Genomic DNA, 19,687 nt, shown 5'->3' on the forward strand with positions numbered 1-19,687 from the left:
CTCGGGCTGCCCGTTGGGCTGTGAAGGTCCATCTCGGTGCTGCCTCTTCCCCAGGAAACACAGCAGGGGCCACACAGAGTACAACAGCATTTAATGGTCAGAAACAGTTGTACAGTAGTACATCCAGCCACAGGAGCTGTGCTGGAGGACAGGACCCAGTCCTTCCCCACCCCAGGCAAAGCAGTACTGGACAGGAGCTGCCCTGTGGCTGGGCCCACGTCCCCAGGGCCTGAGGGGAGACCACCATCTAAAGTCCCCCAGCTACCACTCTGTATTCGTCGGAGGAGGGGTGTAAACCCCACATGCAAGAAGAACCCCTTGACCCCAGTGTCAAATGGGATGGGGGTGCGAGAGTTATAATGAAGGGGGAGCCCTATGTAAGCTGTTAACAGAGTTCAAAGGGGCAGGGATTACCCCTGTTCTCCATCTCCTAAAGGTGCTCACTTTCCCAGCTGCTTCATCCGCTCATCAATGTTGGCAAAATTCCCCTCAATTGTGGACAGGTTCTCACGCATGGTTGTCTGCACCTAGAAGGTGACAGAGATGGGTTACTCCTGGTCAGGCCCAGGTACTGACTTGGGCGAGGACCTGAAAAAATGCTCCTAGAGAAGACAAGGAACGGAGGCATTGTTTGCGGGCCCCAGAGCGGGTGGGCGATGGCAGCAGCTCTCAGGCTACCCTCGGGTGCGGCGGGTGGAACTTAGGGTCTGGCCAGCAGGCCGTGCTCACCCAGAACCATTCTCTGATCCAGGACACATAACGAGAAGCAGGTAAGATTTTCTTGAAATATGAGCTTTACTGGCTCAGAAGTTTAGAAGACTGCTGTGGCGGTACAACATACTCTCTATATTTTTTCATTCTTGATGGTCCTGTGGTATCGGGCTTTGAACTGTAACTCTGCCCCCAGCACTGAAAACCGTGCCTCCAAGAGAAACTGAGGGCCAGGGGCTGGCACTGTTAAGCATGTGTCAGGAGCAGTGGCACGACAAGGCCGGGGCCCGCTATTCAGTCTGTATTCCTCCCAGCGTGCTGTGCTCTGGACATAAGCACGTCTGGATAAGGACCCAGGAGGGGAAAGCTAAGCTGAAACTCCACAGGGACGAGGAGGCGGTCAGGAAAAACAAGTTCACTCAACTAAAAATTCACCCACAGAATTTCACCTAATCCATACGAGCCCGGGGGCAGGTGTAGCTCCCCAGTACTAAGATAGAGGTTCACTGATGAAGTAAGTTGTCAGAAATCGCACGACCGCTGGAACAGTGGAGACTCGGAATAGGCCCCTGCCACCGAAACAAACCTGGGAACTGAGAAGGGAGGCAGCAGACCAATAGAGGGCCACGCACCTGGGTCAGGAGGGCGGTGTTGTCCTTGAGGGAGCTAGCAATCATCTGCTGTGTGGTATCCAAGTGTGTCAGGAGCTGACCGAACTGCATGGCTACAAAAGGAGGCAAGAACCGCATGGGTGAGGTTAGAATACAAGCCAAGACAGAAGGAAGCAAAAGCTGCCCACTTTCCAGTTCCTCTTGGTTCCCCTGACAGCTGGCCTCCCACCTTGCTCATGCAGCTGCTTGATGGTGACAAGTCTCTGCACCAGCTCAGGCAGGGTGGAGGCGATGGGGCTCCAGCGCTGTATGGTTTCATAGAGCTGGTGCACCTGGGGGGACACAGACGGGGCCCGATGGGACGGCCGAGCAACGTGCACACTGACCGCGGGGGCGGGGGGGGGGGGCACATGTGAAGCACTGTCCTGTGTCAGCTGCTGAGAGCTCATGAAGACGGCACTGGGGCCAAAGCTCTCCTGCTCCAGCAGGACGTCCAGAATGACTCAGGGAGTGGGAGAGGGCGTGAAGATGGGGGAGAGGGTGTGAAAATTGGGGAAAGGGCTCCTCCTGACCTTGCTTTGTGTATCTGCATCCTCTACAGAAGCTTTATGCTTGGCAATCTCGTTCACCTTGCCCAGGACACTCTGAAAACACAGATTTTAAGGCTGACGGGGCACCCAGGGCTTTAAAGCTACCTGTAATCCAGTCTGCCCTCCATTCGATACCTGTAGCCGAGCCTCCACTTGGTCCAGAACTGCGAGGTCCAGGGCGTTCACCTTTGCTTGCAACAGTTCTACAGTCTCCTGGGGGAAGGGGTGGAGACAAGCTTCACCAAGGGGAAAGGCTCGCTTTTCACTAGGAAGAGGCCCCGCTAGTAGTCCAGGAGGTAACTAACATGCAGCTACGGACCCAAAACCAGTTCTCCACGCAAACCCAAGCCCTGTATCCCTCCTGCAACCCAACGCTCGGGTTCCTCTTATACTCACCATAAGACAGGCTCCCTGTAGACCTGCTGAAAGGGGATTCTGGTGGGGGAGAGGAGGAAAGAAATCAGTGGTTCTTCTACCTCCATGCAATTACGCTTTCCTCCCATCCTTTCTGGTTCTAGCTGGCGACCCACGGGCTGCTGATACCTGAAGCCCTTCCCACTCTTCCCAGGGTTCTGTGGAATCTACGGATGTTAGGGATAAGGGAGCAGGGTCAGACTAAGTAGAGGAGAGTGCCTGACCTGAGCATCCTGATCACAGCGTACAGTGGCTTCCAGCTCTGTCAGGCGCTTCTCAAGTTCTGCAACCTAGGGCGAGGAAGGAAGTGAGATTCGCCATCTGCTTCCCTGTCGCTGCAGTGGGCACTGAGAGTCTGCTCTTCTCTGCTGGTCTGCTTGCCCTTCCCTTCCCTCCTCTCCAACTCTACCAAGGGGCTGCTTTCTCTGGAACTCATCCCTAGTCACAATCTTAAAGTCTTAACTGGAAGTAGATGGCTGAGGGAAGCCTGGAAGATGGACATCAAGAGGAATGAGAAGCATTTCCAGCACCCTCTCCCCAGATCAGATCCCTTGGAGGGAGGTAGGAAAGTCTTCAGGGCCACGTCACCCTAGCCCCCCAACCAACCTAGACACGTACTTACTTTGGCAGCTTGAGAGAACTTGTCCTGTTCAGGCCGAGAATGTAGTTCGTAAGTAACAAGGTTACTATCTACGGGAGTCCCACCGGTGGTCTTTCCCCCTGAACCAGTTCCTTTGCTGTTTTTTGTTGCTTCCAGCTGCAGCAGCAGGCGCCTGGGCCAGGAGACCAAGTAATAAGGCCCACTTGAAGGATGTGGGCCAGCCCAGCCACTCTCCTTTCTGCCACACGTTCAGATTGAGGAACAGCTAGGCTACCTCTCCCCTTAACCAGTACCTGGCTGAGTCTCCCTATGCCCCAGTCACCAATGATTTCCCAACAAAGTAGGGCACCCACTTAGCCAGAGCTCCATCAGGGTCAGTAAGGTTGATAGCTGCATCTGGTCCCAGCAGCTTCTCCAGGTGGGAAGCAACCAGCTGCTGCTTCAAGGCTGCCAGCTGCTTAGCCAAAACCACTGGGGTCAGCTTCTCTTCAGTGGCTGACTCCTTCACCGATGTCTGGTGTGAAAAGAGGTAGACAATGAAGGGTGGCAAGGATGAATCAAGACCAAAAAAAAAAAAAAAAAAAGATCAAGACCTTTAAGAAGGGCTCTGGCTGGAAGTTACTGGATGGTTCTTACCCACCTATGGCACCGAGTGTAGATTTATGTATCCCAAACCTAGGAACCTCTGCTCCCTTACCCAGAAGCTTTGGGAATCTTTGTCCTCCTGCTGTGAGGTCCTCCTCCACTATGTAAGTCAGAGCAGAATGGGGAGAAGGGATTTTATAGTTACCTTGATTTTCTCAACTTCAGTTGTCAGCTCTTGGACCTCATGCAGTAGTCGCTGGTACTTTTGCTGGGGTGTCTCCTTCACTCCTAGACCCTCTCCAAGCTAGAGAGCAAGCACACACAGTGAAGTTCCACCTCTTCGTACAGGGAGCCTCCTCAAGAATTTATCCAAACCCTGAGCCTAAGTTGTAAGGGTATCCTATGCAACTCAGAACCCGTAACACCCTGGTATAGAAAAACCGGAGGTAGGTGGAGGCCGGGAGACTCTCCAGGGCAAACAGGAGGGGGACTAAGCATCCTCAATTGTATCCTGCGGGGCTTCTCAGGACCCCCATCAAGAGAGAAACTCATAAGCCTGACTGTTCCCCTGATGCCCCTCCTAACTAGGATCACTGCACCATTCCCAACACACACACACACACACACAACAAACCATCTCATATTCTCCAGATTCATATCCTGTTCTCTTGGTTTTTCCAATACGATCTGAGAAATCTGCGAAGAAAAGAAGATGGAATTGAGGGCCTGATCTAGGCCCAGGGCAGTCATGGTCTCAGGTGACTATTAGGGCTACCACGAAAGATCTCCATGAAGGACCCTTTCCCCAAAGAAAAAGTCACTATGCCCTGGGGATAGGCCTCCCCCCAGCCAGTTTCCAGCCCAGTCTCACCAAGTCCCTTTGTCCCCACTCTCTTGTCTTTGAACTTGTCATAGGCAGCATTGGGATTGACAATGATGTGCTCCACACTTGTGCTCGTCAGCTCCTCCTGCAGGAATAAGTAGTTCAGCCCAGGGGCAGATTCATTCTCACCCTATACTTCCCTGACCCCACAAAATCCCCAAACCACTAGAGGACACTGGGTCCTACGTTCCCAAGGGGAGAGAAGGGCAGCTCCATTCCAAGCTGCTGACCCAGGCTCAACCTAGGAAACGGAAGCTTCCTGGTAGATTTGGAGTCTCAGTTGTATAAATATTAACACCCTGATTCAAGGAACAGTGGTAGTATAACCTCCCCGCCCACTCTGTACATAAGCCTCCCCCTCCCCACACTCCACCCAGTGAGGCCCTCCCAGTTATCTGGCACACACCATGCATTCAGGGCAAGAAACCAACCTGACCTCTTTTAACCTCCCCCTCCCAAAAGTAAAGTTCCTTGCTGCTGAGGAAGGACACTTGAAGCTGGCCTCCCATCCTTGCTGAGGGGAAAGAGGAAGGGTGGCTGACAGTCCAACTGCTAACTCTGAGGGTGAGTATGCTGCTGTAGGGAAGACACCGGCTCTGAGATACAAAAGGAAGTCTGAGACAGGGCCTGACCAGCAGTCCTATGTCCAGGATGCCATGAGGCTGGGGAGTTCAGGGTATAGAGAAAAGAGGCAAGAGAGTACTATGTTATTTTTTTAAGGGACATCTCAGAAGCAATAGGCATAAGCACTACATGCTTCCCAAGGAGACCCATGGGTGAGGGCCACGCCCAAGTCCTGACATGGAAGTAGCCTGGCAGCTTCTCGAAGAGATGCTGTAGCACCTGCCTCTTCTCCCCGAGCCCTCTGCGGTGTCTCAAGCATTGATGCTATTCCATTAGCAGGGAGCATGGGAAAGAAAGTGATAAAGATAGTTTACTCGAGAAATGGAAGCAAAGAGGTTCCCTCCTTACTAGATACTGACTGGCTATTCAGATTCCAGTAACTACACCAAGACTGGGCACTTTGGACTACATATCTCCTTTCCTCATCAGCAGTCCAACAGCTCTCACTACATTACTGAAGGAGGCGGAAGGAGACCCAGGAGTCCTTTTCTTTTGGGGATGACCGCTCCACCTTCTACAGGAGGCAGGCAAAGTGAGTCTTCTTTCCTTCAACTAGAACAACAGTTCTCAACCCTGCTTGCACAATGTCACTTATGAAATGTGTAAAAATAAAATTTAAAGTAAAAAAAAAGAGGGGGAAAAGGGGATGGAAGGGGGGGGAAAAAGGACTGGGCTCTCATCTGTAGATTCTGATTTCATTATTGTTCTGTGGTAGGGCCAAGATAGTAGGTAGGCCAGCTGAAAAGCTACCCAGCTGATTCTAATGTGCAGCCAGGACCCGACGGTCTCGGCTTGTGTGTGGGTATCCGGGGTGGAGGTGAAGGACGACAGTGGAGACACCATGAAGAGCAGCAGACAGAAGCTCCATCCTTCATTTCTGGTCTGCTATTAGACAAAGAATCAGTGTGAGCGGCAGCTGGGTGGCTCAGCGGTTTAGTGTCTACCTTCAGCTCAGGTCGTGATCCCAGGGTCCTGGGATCGAGTCCCGCATCGGGTTCCCTGCAGGGAGCCTGCTTCTCCCTCTGCCTATGTCTTTGCCTCTCTCCGTGTCTCTCATGAATAAATAAATAAAATCTTAAAAAAAATAAGGGAAGGGAGGAAATAAGGAGAAAACATCAATTTTGGTCTTTACCTCTCCTTCAGGGAAGTGCTGAGCAGAGAGGCAAGAGCTAAAGATTAAGGGAAGACAAAAGGGCTCAATATCCCATATGCAAGGGCAAAGAGACAACTGAGCTCCAAATTATCATCTCTTTAACCTTCCCCGAAATGGATGGCTAGAGCACCCATAGGCCAAATAACTAGGTGGTCTCTGGCCTCTACAAAGTGTTTGTCTGAGAAGGACTCCCGATCAAGAGAGATGACCACCACCTTCTCTTAAGTTCACAATCAAGAGTATGCCACTCCTCCCCGTGATTGCCCCAGTCAAGGCCAATGAAGCAGAAATCCATTTTTAAAAAATCCCCTTAAAAAAACAAATGGGAAGTGTAGTCTACAGACCAAGGAAGGAAATTAATCATGGCTGCCATCTGTTAAGCCCTCATTATGAGCCGGGCACTATGCTGATGAGAACCTACTTTCCTACATACTTTTCTAAATAGGGAAGGGGTCGGTTGAGTAGAAAAGGGACAATGCACAGAACGTGGGCTGCAGTGGTCCTGGACAGTGACGGGGATGAACAGTGCTTTCATCGCATTATTCCCACCGAGGACAACATCCTGGGTCAGGAGAGCTGCCCGACGCCAGCATCCCCCCCTTAGAGCCTCTCCATGGATGTGGCCCCAGGGACTCAGTCCTCCAATGGCACCCACTCTGCCAGTGCCTCAGAGATCTGGGAGCATGGCCTGGGGGCAGTGTCATTACAGTGATTCATAGGATGGGAGAAGGCTGTCAGCTGGGGGTGGGGCTGGATAGAGGGATTAAAGATTTAGTGGAGACAAAAGGACAGAGAAACAACTGCCCATCACAGCACACCCCATTAAAAAGCAGATGAAAGGTCAGGCTTCTTACCAGCTCCTTGTGGTTTTCCCCAGAGGTGAGAAAATCAAAAGAGTTAAAAGGAAAGGGAGAGGGGAAATGGGGGCGAGGGAGGGGAAAAAAAAGACAAAATTGTTATTAGCAAATTGTCACATGCACTATATGATAGCTTCAAACACACTGCACCATAGGGGCCATGGGAGCCTAGCAAAATTTGGGGGCCAAGAAATTTCAGCTAGAGTCACTACACACCCCGAGAGAAAGAAGAGCTTGGGACCCTTTCCTCTCTGGTGGTGAGAATGTCATGAAGCTCTGCCGTGAGAAGCAATGTAAGACCATCTGAGAACTGGCGAGATGCTGCAGCTAGTGGCATGGAACAGGAAAGTTGGGAAGAGGCAAGGCAGAAAGTGAAGCAGAGGCTGTGGGGACTCTAAGGACATGGAGCTGACTGAGGGCCCGTAATTCTCCAGGGGGCTTCATGGTTCACATCTCGCTGTCTCTCCTCTAGTCTCGAAGAATCAGACATTTGGATGGTTGAATGGGTCACGATGAGGTGACTGCATGGGTGGTCCGACAGGACTTCAGGTTAAGCAGAACAGAATACGTCAGGAGACGGTGAGTTTCAGGAAATTCCAGGTACCCATTCTCACTCTCTACAGCCAGAGGAGAGGCAGGGCAAGTCTCAGGCCCTTGGATAGTCCAGTGTGTTTGTACCCATCTCGACTACTTGGTAACTCCCTCTGCGGCACCGAGGAAACCAGAGCAACTCTGCCACAATGTGCTAGCACAGAGGGTACCAAGATTCAGAGCTACCAGCCCAGGTGCAGAAAATGTTTCTTCCACCCTCTGTTCACAAGATTCACAGAGGTTAGAGGGTGGACAAGGGGAAAAGGTGAGAGTATTTCAAAGAGGCCTTCTTTTAGTACAGCCACAGAGTAAGGCTCTCGCTTCTAGGCAAGATCAGTAAAAAACTGCCAGAAGGGGGAATCTAGCTGTATGCCCGCCTCTCCAGGAGCTCTACTGAGGGGCACATAAAAATCGTGGAGGGTTGAAAATGGTTATGTATATATGAAAATGCACGGTGGGACAAAGACAAGTGCTTCCTGCCCCAGAGATTTCAGCTAGATACACCTGAACCTCAACCTCTCCGTCCCCCATCTGATGCCAGGGTCCAGCTAAGCCAAGACTCCTGTTTCAATGCAGGGTCAAGGCAGATCCAGGCCCTATAGTCTACACTGGGATGTCTCTGCAGAGTGAGTATAAGCGCTCACAGGTGCACACATGCAAACACACAAGGGGAGGCACTCACACACTACCTTTCTTATACTTGCCCCCCACCCAAGCTAAAACCAGCTTGGGAGAAACTCAAGGAGAAAGAACAATGAGCTGTAAGCTCCAGTTCAAATCATAAGGAACAAGCAGGATGGGGGAGGACAGAAAATCAAAGAAAAGGAAAAATGGTATATTAATTTGTAAATAGGTGTATATACCACCTCCAGGTCTGTCCTATGGGTGCACTGTGGGATGATGAGCTTTTAGGCATAATTCCTATAACCTAGAGTATTAACAGTCACCACGGAATCCGTATATCCAATCACCTTGATTAGAAAATTCTAAACGCCCTGATCTCAGGTACCAAGCTTACCTGGTACACAACTCCCAGTACCTCTCACTAATGGACCCCCTGATGCCCCTGGGCTGTTTGGCTAAACGGCTGTGCCTCAGAGGGCAAGACCTGAGGTTCTAGATCAGACAGGGAAAGAGGCCACCGCTGCTCTCTGAGCCTGTTCAGGCTCTATGCCAACACTGCAGCCAAAGGGACTTCAGAACCATGATGACAAGGAAGTTGGGAGAGTGCTGTAGAATAAAACTGTCCAGGATGGACCAACATAATGCTGACCATCCATTCATTTCTAAAGGAGGAGTACAGAAACAGAGAGACTCATGAAAGCACAAATAACACAAGTTATTACCTTAAAATTACATATGACTCTCCTTCCCCATCCCATTTACCTTTATCTAAAGGCTTAGCACAGGGAACGTTAAAATGAGTTTTCCCCAGGGATAATCTACATACAGCTAAGAAGTTAGGACTGTGACTGTCCCCCTTATTCTCCATCCTTGTCTAGAATGGCTAAGAGTTATTTCTTAACTCTATTTCAGTCTGAGGAGGAGAAAGCCAACCCCTTCGAACCCCAGCCCCTAAATGCCTCATTTAGGCCTAGCATTCCTAGCCTCCGTGTTTCTGTTCCATCCTCCATTGGACAGTTTTATTCTGCAGACCTCATAAGGGAAAGACAATGATTCGTGGATCATAGCTGTACTTCTAAACCTTGATCAATGATTTTTAAACACAAGGCCAGCAGGCCCCTTAGGGACCCAGCTAGGGACTCGATAGAATTTAAAAATGATTAGCTACAACAATAGTACAGTGGCAGAGCATTGCATGCGAGATGGCAGATGAAAAAAAAAACATGCAGAGAAGAAGCATCGAATGGTCTTACTTGTGCAAACTAGTGTCCAGGCAAGGTGGTGAGGAGGGAGGATGGGGGAAGCATTAGGAAAAACTCAGGTAAGTTCAAGAGCGCCAACAGTCAATGAACACAATCAAGCAAACTCTATGATACCTCAAACTATAAAGAGGAGAAACGGTATGTTCTCAGGCTGGTGGAGTGTCCAGCAGTACCTACCCTTTGGAGAACAGCCTCTGCCAGGGCCCCATCAAAATAGGTCACTGTGGCTAGGTCATTTTCCCCCTTTCACATGGCATTTGAGATGGATAAGGCATAAAGGGAGAAACTAACTATATTCTGTTTCTAGTGAGTTTTGTTATTGTTGTTGTTGTTTTTCTAAATTTACTCTCCTTGCTCCAGCAGTTCAAAGCCAGGAGCAGAATGCCTCATAGACCCAAAGTAGACTGTGGGCCCAGGAGGGAGGAAATCCCCGTTGGGTATTAGCTTTCCTGGAGACATTTTGAGAGAAGTCCCCAAACAAGCCCATCACCCAAATCAACCTAGGAGTGTCTGAAATGCAGAGGGGAGATTCTCCTACATTGAAGAAGAAAGGGTCAGCCTATGCAGTTGTCTGGCCCGTTCATTTTAGAACACTTTACTTCCTGCTAAAATTATTTTCAAGGAATAGTAGGAAAATCAGGATCTTTAACAAAACTAAAACCTTTTATATTATTTTCCTCCCCCATCCTCTCCACTATGGGAATTGCAATACTTTTATGTTTAAACTACCAATTATAATCTTTAAGGGATATTAGAGGACATTATTTCCTTCAGCAGCTCAATTTTTTCCACAGTGGAGCAATCAGAGGAAGGTTAAAAGACAGTGAGGGTCAACACTCTTTGATTATTCTTTTAAATAAAACTCTGGAGACCAGAAGAAGCTAGTCCTATTGGTTCTCTCCAAGGAAGGGAGCTGAGTGGTGGCAGGCAGGGGTAGGAAGAGACTTTTGCTCTATGTGCATATATTATCTATTTTAAAAACTAATAAAGTTAAAAATAAGCTGGAAACTAAGGCAGAACATTCTGTTGCCAGTCAGAAGGTGACTGAAAACCTCACGGTTCAGCCACAATACTGATGATGTACATTGTCATCTGTGCTAGGTCTGGGGAAGTCAGGCGAGAGACTGGCTGCTAGTGAGAATCCAGGCCTTACAGGCATGAGGTTTCTGGACTAAGTACAACCCACTTCCCTTCAAGCTAAACATTTACATCAATATTAAGAGCAGTAACAGAACCATTACTCAGCTGACTTCCCGAAGGCTGCCCTTTTAAGGCCCACAGGGACATCCAGAGGCCAGAGACATTAGCTGACATCAGTAAACATCTCAGCACCCCACCCCTTCCTGAAGATGCTGAAGGTCCCCTCACCTTACTCACTCCTGCCTAGAGAAAAAGAGTCATTTAGCTGAGCCTTAGGTGATGGAGGCAACTCGACCCTTCTTGTATTTACCGCCCAGCTCCTATGCACTCCTATGCCGTCATCCTGGGTAATATGCTGCATAAGAAATGAACACTTCCGGTACCCCTGCCTATCAGTTACCCCACTAGGTACTACTGAAATAGGCTGCTCAGGCTCAGTGGGGAGAAACAGCCAATCAGGGTTGCACATTCAGGTGCTTCCATGCCTGTCATCTTCTTATTAAGAAATATCCCTATATTTTCAAAAGGAAAACTACAATGTATTTTTTGTTTTGGAATGGGGATTGTTGTCATGCTGCCCGTTTGTATCACAGCCAGTGACAAATGGAAAAACTTACATTTATTATCTCACCATGAAGGCTTGATACTTTATAGGCAGAAGCCTAGGCCAGAGTTGAACAGTCTCTGAAATGGGTCAGAGGACTGAGCTTATATACTCTTGTTCTGTGAAGTTAAGGCAGCTTCCTAGTAACATACATCTTGGAGTGATAGGTGTACACCCAGGTCCTTGAGCAATGACAACATCTGCATTATCTCCAGATACTCAAGCTTGGGGGACAGATTGACATGCCAGCAAGTACAGAAGCCACAAGGAACACATCACTGAGGAGACAGGGAAGGTGTTCCCACAAAGTAGGAAGCACTTCCACATGGGGAAAATCAAATAAGGAATAAGTGAGTACGCCAAGCCATACATTATGAGCCAGCAGCCAGCATTCTTCAGGACTAACCAGCCCCACAGACATAGCCACAGGACTTACAGACACACAGACGGAGCCTGCTTCATCAATGTGACCTTAGCCCAGCTCTCTTTGGAATAGAAGCCTAAAACACATCTTGTAAAAAAAAATGCTAATGGAACTTTGTTCCCCTTGGCACTTATAAACAAATGTTTACTATACTGATTTCCATTCACTCCATTTTGTTTATTCCACATATCCTGCATGTATCCTAACTCCCCCATGAGCCTGGGGCATCCTGGAAGGCAGGGACATTTCCTCCTCTGCATTGCACAAAAACCAACACAGAACGAACATATTCAATAAACAGTGCTAAAGCGGCTCCCCTCATGGTTTAAAATGAGTTCCCAGTGAATTTCTTCCTTAGAGTTCTTCTTGTATCTGAAAGTGCTAAGGAATCTCCTTTGCTCCTAGGAAATATTTATGTTTTCCCTCACATTTGTTTTACTCTGACTAGATCCCTCATCTTTCTAAAATCTCCACATCACTTTCTCACTCTTGGCTTGACAGATATTGGCTATTCATGTAAAAAAGCATTCCTCTTTACTTCAAAATCTAGCTCCTGGTAGGATACTAATGAACATGTCTCGAGTGAAACAGTTTATGAAATCAAAGGTCTAGTTCCTAACCTCAAGTAGCTTCCAAGTGTTCAGGCTTCACGATTCATTACCGTAGCCTAGGACCCGGGGGCCTGCCTAAATCACTAGCCCCAACTAAACTGTTTTGAGATATTTCGACTTTATTTAAAAAGACCCAAGAATCAGGTCTTGTTAATTGTAATTCCCTCCTTCCTGGCATTGTTCACTGGTGGCTGTAAGCCTGCAACCTACATACATCCCAGGCTGGGTTGGCATACCCGCTTATTGCTGTGGCTCGCCAGGAAAGGGAAAAGGGTCTGCCTGGGGGACAGAGGTCAGGGTCCGTAAGAGTCCTGAAGCAGCACATAGCCTTACCGCATCAAACTCTGCTTGATCATCTTCAGGTAGGTCGCTGGTTTCATAAACATCTGGCTCGTTCCTGGCCTGCAGACAGAAGCAGTGACCACCCTACCTCACTACCCCGCATCCACCAATACCCCTGACCCACTCCATCTGAGCAGGCTAACAGAGAAGGCAGGCTGTGCGGCCAGGATTCGGTCCCTTGTCTTCCCCCTGCCCAGTGAACCCTATGCCAGTTCCCATGTCTTAAAGGCTGGGGATGACAGGAGGCACAACTGGGACCTCATGATAAGTGGTGAGTGTCAGTGATGACAAAGATGTTACCCTGAATCTGACTGGGGGCGGACCCTTGGCAACTATTACGTCCGAGGTAGAAGAGGGCTGTCTTTGCCTTAGGCCCGTATCCCACTACCCTGGCACACAGGTGGAGAGTGACTCAGGACCTTAGCCCTCAAGGTCCTGTGGCCCAACCCCCACCCTTGAGAATGCAGGCAGGGCAGCCCAAAAGGAGGGTAACAGGCCGGCAGGTGCGGGCGGGGCGGGGGGTGATGGGGGCAGAGTTCTCTATCGGGCACAAGAAGGCTGCTGCCGCGGTCACCTCCTCTTCGGCAGCGTGGAGGCCACACCAAGTGGCCTGGTACGTGTGTTCGGGTGGGGGTGGGGGAGATCTGGGGAGACACGGGCGGTGCTGACACGCACGGCAGGAACACTCGGGCGCAAGTGGTAAGCGCCCCGAGACGGTTTCTGGGCGGAGAAATCGGCGAGGGCCGGGAAAGGGGCCTGGTAAGCCACTCCGCGACCGGCCAGGTCGGGAGGGAAGAGTCCGGACAGTGCTGGGGGCCGTCGGGGAGCCGGCGGCGGCCCGGGGCCAGGCCGGGCTGCAGGCCGGGGGGTCACGGGGCAGCGCCTGACGGGGGTCCTCGGAGGTCGGGGTGCGGCCCTGGGGAGCCGGGGCTGGCCCTGTACTCACAATGCCGGGAAGGTCGGCGTATTTGGGGTCCGCCATGGCGGCGGCGAGGCGGGGTTGGGGGACCGGGGCCTCGGTGGAGCCGGGGCCGGTGTTCGGGTAGGGGAGAGGCTGGGTCCGAGTCCCGGGCTAAGGCGGCGGCAAAGGGAGCGGCGGAGGAGGCGGAGGAGCAGGAAGTCTCGCGACAGGAGTCGCACAGGAGAGAGACGGGGAAGGCAAAAGTCGCGAGAACAGCCCGCTACCACACCCCTAGAGAGGCCGGGATTGGCGAGAACGCGGCCAGGGAGTGAGGTAATGGCGGGGGACGCCGCCTAGGATTGTGGGATTTGTAGTCTTGGCCCATTCCCCGCTTGGACGGAGAACGGCAATAACGCACCTTGGGGAGTTATTTCACACAACTTCTTTTCTTTTCTTTTTACATCAAGTCTCTGAAACACATTTTATAATTCCTGTTTTTCAGTTGAATACATTTGGGTTTCCAAAGATTAAATGACTCGATAAAAATAACGCATCCTGTTATGCCGTGGCACAGACGGGGCTTCAAAAACAGTAATAGCAAGTAAAATTTAGTAAAAGCTTAGTCATGTTAGGAATTTAAAGGATAAGTAATCTTCTCGAGTTGGAGCTATCAGATAAAATACAGGGCACCTAATTAAATTTGAATTTCAAATAAACAACTACTAGTTTTCTTTAGTGTAAGTATGCCTCATACCATATTTGGGACAAACTAACACACATACACTATTAGTTTTTTTTCATCTGAAATTCAAATTTAACGGGGCATTCTGTTTTAGTTTTTCAAACCTGGCAGTCTTATTTCAAGCTCAGAAAATAGTCAAGTGGTGGCTGTATGTCTGTCTGAACACCCCCTGTGCTCTTATGCACTTCACTAATAGTTTTCAAACTTCTGAATTTCACAGTTCGATAAAATTAAAACAACAGCAAACCTTTTTGAGGATGGACATAGCATTGCTACCTTTTAATTTTGCCAACTAACTGCATTAGAAAAAGAAAGGCTATTGTTTAACCATCATTTCTTACTAGAAAAGTAGGAAGAACATACTCTCAAGAAAGTCCTTTGACACTTTGTAAGTCTAGTTTGTGAAAAACCTACTGCATTGTGTGTGGGTGGGTTTTCTTGGGGGGGGGGCGTACCCAGTAAAGTTTTTGTCCCCGACCCTCCCTAGACAAGTTTTTTTTCCCCCCTTTTTTTCTAGATAAGCATTTTTTGTTTTGTTTTGTTTTGTTTTTTGAAAGTCCATTAAGGCTACCACCCTGGAGTCCCTGGGGGCCTGAGTTTGGGATGTTTTCCAGAATGTTTCCTGAGCTTGCAGGATGCTGCAACACTTAGAAATAGTGCCCGACCAAGTGACTGGAGAGCTGCTTGTGTTCCTGAGTTTGGAACTCATTGTCATTCTATGCATACTCTCCTGGCTGCTCCCCAGACCTCTACCTCTGTTTCTACGTAGTCCTCCTGGCTTGTCATCCAGTTTCTTGCGCTGGACCCATTTCCTTCAATTTCCATAAGACTCAAGGTGGGTGAGAGGTATAGGCCTGATGTGGGGAAGCCCTCAGCTGAGTTCTGAGCGGTTAGCTCTTGTCTGACCAGGTCACCATCCTCTCACTCTTGCCTCACAGTGTCCAAGTGACCTTAGACAGTTGCTAGGGAGAACCTCCATCCCCTCCTCCCTTCTCCCATCACCACACTCCTTCCCTTGGCCTGGAGCCTCAACTCTTGCAGTCCAACTCTCTGTTGGCCAGCAGAGGCCTGTGACGTGGAGCAAAAATCAATTTGGCCAGCTTCTAGGTGGTTCTGCCCAGGGGTTGCAGCAGGAGTCTGACCCGAGGGGAGGGGAAGAAGGACAAAGACTCTCTAAGGCTTGGCTTTTTTTTTTTTTTTTTTTTTTAACTAGGTAAGGGGGAGAAACAAAGCAAGCCCTGAGAAAGGGGCCGGGGTGTTGGGACCCTGTCCAGTGGTAACCTGCACAGGAAACACACTCACATAGGCGTGGAAACCTGTCTGAAACCTGAATGCAGATGTCTGCCCTGTGGGTTCTGTCTCAGGGAGCCCGCAGCCTTCCGCATCCGCACCATTCCCCCTCCTTCACTGTTCGCTACCTCCTTTCTCCTGCAAAAGCTTCTCCTGCCCACCTGCAGCCCAGCCCCAACCTCTGAGGCAGGAACGAGAATTTCAGGTGTTTCTGAACTCTGGTAGCCCACAGTCGGGGGGGGGGGTGTCTTCCTTCACAGGGGGGACCTGCCGCGTGTTCTGGGAACAGAGCGCACCTGCGGACGGAGCAGGGGAGGGGGAGAGCCTCTGCCCCGACACTCCTGTCTGAAAACTAGGAGCTGGCCGCCCGCCCCCACGGGGGTGCAGGCAGCTGAGTGGGCTGGGAATCGGCGTGAGGGGGCTGGGGACCGGGAAGGCCAAGCGTGCTCCCGATCCGGAGAGGCTGGTGACGGGGCGGGGCGCGTCCCGGAATAAAAGGGGTGGGAGCGCCGTGGACTCCCTTCCCGACGCCGGCGCCGGGCCCACCGCTGCCCCCTCCGCTCCCAGGGGCGCCCCGAGGGAGGGCCGGGCCGGCCGCGGGGCTGAAGGCGGCGCCCGGGGCGCGCGGGGGGCTGAGGGCGGGGCCCGGGGCGCGCGGCGAGCGGCGAGCGGGGGCCCCGCGCAGGAAGCCCCGCCCAGGCCCGCAGCGCGGCGCCGCAGCGCGAGGGGCGGAGAGGCGCGCGGGGGGCGGGGGGCGGAGAGGCGGGAGGCGGGAGGCGGGAGGCGGGAGGCAGAGCGCCCGGCAGCAGACGCCCAGGTCGCCCGCGCCCCGCGCCGCAGGACCAGCCCGCGCGCCGGCCCCGCTCTCCAGCCCTCGCCCGGGCGCCCCGCCTGCCTCCCGGCCCCGGACGGCGAGCACCCGCCCTCCGCCTCGGCCTCCGCTGAGCCCCCCGGCGCCGCCCCTGCCGCCCGAAGCGCCCAGCCCGCCGCCGGCCCCACCATGGCGGAGACCAACAACGAGTGCAGCATCAAGGTGCTCTGCCGGTTCCGGCCCCTGAACCAGGCCGAGATCCTGCGGGGAGACAAGTTCATCCCCATCTTCCAGGGGGACGACAGCGTCGTTATCGGGGTGAGTGTCGGCCCGGGAGGGCGACGGCCCCGCCGCGCCCGGCCCCCCTCGCCCCTGCCGCGGGCGCTGGGTGTGGCCGGCCCGGCGCGGCCGCGTCTCCGCAGAGCGGGCGGGGGCCCCTTCCTCGCCGCGGGGGCCCGACGCCCCGGGCCGCGCACCCCCTTGCCGCGGGGCCAGGCCCGTGTTTTTCTCCTGTTCTCCGTCTCCCCGAGGGAAGCGCATCTGCCCTTTGTTATTGGCTCAGATCTCTACCCCCACCTCCCGGGAAGGGAGGGGGAGGCCAGGGGACGGGCTGCAGGGGAGGTGGGCAGTCGGGGTCTGGGCGGGAGGGGGTCCAAACGAGATCGGGCTCCAGGACCAGGCCTGCGTGAGCCCCTGAAGGAGGTGCAGCCTAGACTGGGGCGGAGGGCGGAGGGCGGAGGGCGCAGGGCTGATGGGTTTGCCGAGAAAGGAATACCTCGATGCCACACCCAGTCAGGGAAGGGGGCTTTGGGGTCCTAAGGAAATGTCTGCCTTTTCCTCCTCCAGGTACAGTAGGAGGAGGATTTCAGACACCCCAGTTCCCCCTAACAAATAAAAATAACCGAATCCCGAGGTCTTAATAGTACTTGCTTATTCATCCTTTCTCTTGATGATCCAGTAAAAAGTAGCAGGCTGTCTACCTCATCATGCCAGCTCTGCCCTTGGAGGAGATCTTATTAAGCAGGAGAACTAATAGTTACTGTGGTTTTCTTACTCCGCATGTATTATTTGTCCCCCAAAACAGCGCTCTGAAGGAGGTATTAATATTTCCATTTTACAGATGAGGAAATTGAGGCCCAAAGAAGTTGAATGACTTTCTCAAGGTCACCCTATTAATTCATGGATCTGAACCTAAACCTATAACTCCAAAGCTCCTGGCTTTTCCTCTATATCGCACTGCCTCCGCAGATTTCTCTTCTCGACCTTTATCTGCGATGGCCCAAAAGGAATTCCTAGAAAGTTCCTTACCCCTCCTTTCCCAGGTTGGTAGGGATTGTTACGCTATGGGGTGAAAGGATCTGAGGTCGAGTCCTGTAGGGCTTGCAGGGTGCTGGGCCAGGAGACTGTAGCCAATTTGAGAAAGGAGAGGCACATAGGACGGCTGTCCTCAAGGTCAGGAGCACTGTTTATATATCTTTGGTCCACGGTGCTTGGCACAAGGCATGCTTACGAAGGGAATGAAGGAAAGATGGGGAGGAGCGTGGGCCCTCTGAATCAGTGAGAATGGGACTTTGAGTAAACATGCCTTAGGAAGAGCCTGCTTACGTGTCCCATCCCCAGGGGCTCCAGTCTGTCACCATGCTGAGCTGTCACCCACTGAACTCAAATGGGTGCTTCTGCCTTGCATGTGTGCTTACATATGTGTGTGTTCACCACATAAAGAGGGCCACTGTCTTTGCCTCAAGGACCTTAGGCCTTCCAGTCTGGTCAGTCTGGCCAGGCTAAAACAATCAGTTCTGGGGGCTTCTTTCCAAGTAGTCTGGATAGCAGACATTAGCTGTGAGAGTTGGAGCTTGAGGTTCCCCTGAGACAGGGAGGCTGAGAAACACGAGGGAGGTGGTCACAGGAGAGCACATCCACAAAAGGCTTCTACGTTGCAGTCTAGCTTCCTTGGTTTAGTTCTTTCAGGTAAGTCTGACCCAACTCCTTTAGGTTCTTGGGCCATCCTGGTGTGGTGGGCCCGTGGCATGGGGGTGATGTTGGGAGAAGGAGTGGTGGTATTGATCTGTCCAATTCGCCAAACAGGAAAGACAACCGTAGAAGGTGGAGAGGGGGAGAGATTGAAGAGAGGCCCAGGGCCCCCTGCCAATTCATATTCTATGTTAGTTCCACAGCTGCTCCTTCCTTGCCTGTTTTGCCTGATATTTGCAGGGCCGCACCTTTGTCTCACTGTGTATCTTCATTTGCCCCAGCCCTTCCTGTCAATCTCTCCAGCTGAGGTAGATGCTTATGGGGGGCCATTTTGTCTCACACAGTGTCCTTGGAGCTCGCGCGTTCAGAGCCTATTCATTGTTCATTTGGGAGGAGGAAGGCTATAGGAGAAGGAATTTTAAGGCAACCCTTGAGGGTCCCAATGAGGAAAGGAAATCTCGTACGCCCCTCTCCTCTTTCCTCCTCTAGCTCCCTTTGGGGCTCAGCGTCTGAGGAATTAATGGAGGAAGCTGTTCCAGGAAGGTGAGGGAAGAGTGAAAAGGGAGACAATAGTCTCTCCAAACCCAGCCCCTGCTCTTTTCTCCAGTGGCTCTCCTCTCTGCCTCTGCAGCACTGCGGCTAGCTCAGGGCTTCAGAGTCTCAAATGTTCGTGGGCTTTTTCTGCTTCATAAAGGGTAGGAGAATAAGCTGGAAAGACAGCTCTTTCAGCCTTATTCCACCCCCACTCTCCTGACTTCTCCCAGGAATCTGGGGGATGGGGCTTAGCCAAAGTTAATGGCCTGAGTCATACTAAAAGGGTGTCTGGGTCACTGTCTGTGTGCTGTGTACCTTGTTTTGCTCTTTATGTCACTCAGAATCCAGTGTGACTTTTTTACTGGACCCGTTTAAGTGTCTTTTTGCCTTGGTCTTGGTGGGCAGAGTGTCCTGGTGTCTGCTGTCTGGGCTGCTGCCTCCCTACCAGGCATGGGAGGGATGACAGTAACGGAAGACACGTACATTCTCTCTCCCTCATTCATTCAAGTGTTCACCATATTCTTTCTCCCTCAGGTCTCCTAATGGGTTAGTGGGTTCTTAAGCAGACAAAAATTCAGGACTATCAAATACCTCATTTGGAAAAGCTAGATTGGGACCTGGCAGGATCATTGAATTAGAGTCAGTATTGTTTGGGGTGGCCCAGGATTCCTTGGATACCTGAAGAGGGGGAGCAGGTCTCCCTTTGAGGGAGTCTCATAAAGGGAAATGGAGAGGGGAGGTAATGTTCATCGTGGCCAGTGTCTCTCCAGCATTACCATGGCAACCATCCCCAGGGGTGTCACCATGGAAA

General features: G+C 51.7%; 2 protein-coding genes across 5 annotated transcripts in view; one reads left to right on the top strand and one right to left on the bottom strand.

Annotated features, from left to right (window-relative positions):
• Nucleotides 1-70: 70 nt before the first annotated feature.
• DCTN2 (dynactin subunit 2) lies at nt 71-13,778 on the bottom strand. 2 transcript variants are annotated; one of them, XM_077913538.1, is made up of 14 exons: nt 13,574-13,778; nt 12,619-12,687; nt 4,384-4,480; nt 4,147-4,208; nt 3,718-3,816; nt 3,281-3,441; nt 2,949-3,099; nt 2,551-2,616; nt 2,309-2,347; nt 2,048-2,122; nt 1,895-1,966; nt 1,552-1,654; nt 1,344-1,435; nt 71-527 (listed from the first exon to the last, which is right to left on the bottom strand). In XM_077913538.1, the coding sequence occupies exons 1-14, from the start codon at nt 13,607-13,609 to the stop codon at nt 441-443; spliced, it is 1,209 nt and encodes a 402-aa protein (XP_077769664.1). In that variant the 5' UTR covers nt 13,610-13,778; the 3' UTR covers nt 71-440. The 2 variants fall into 2 exon arrangements, with proteins under 2 accessions (XP_077769664.1, XP_077769663.1); XM_077913537.1 differs by having other exon boundaries at nt 2,048-2,125.
• Nucleotides 13,779-16,378: 2,600 nt separating this feature from the next.
• Nucleotides 16,379-19,687, top strand: part of KIF5A (kinesin family member 5A) — a 29,675-nt gene continuing 26,366 nt past the window's right edge. Inside the window, exon 1 of one of the 3 annotated variants that reach the window (XM_077913543.1) lies at nt 16,379-16,689. In XM_077913543.1, the coding sequence (XP_077769669.1) occupies nt 16,561-16,689 (129 nt within the window). In that variant the 5' untranslated portion in view covers nt 16,379-16,560. The remainder of the gene's footprint in view (nt 16,690-19,687) is intronic. The other 2 variants (XM_077913542.1, XM_077913544.1) reach the window with 2 other exon arrangements.

The sequence above is a fragment of the Canis aureus genome, chromosome 11 (genome assembly GCF_053574225.1).
Source record: "Canis aureus isolate CA01 chromosome 11, VMU_Caureus_v.1.0, whole genome shotgun sequence".
NCBI classification, from domain to species: domain Eukaryota; kingdom Metazoa; phylum Chordata; class Mammalia; order Carnivora; family Canidae; genus Canis; species Canis aureus.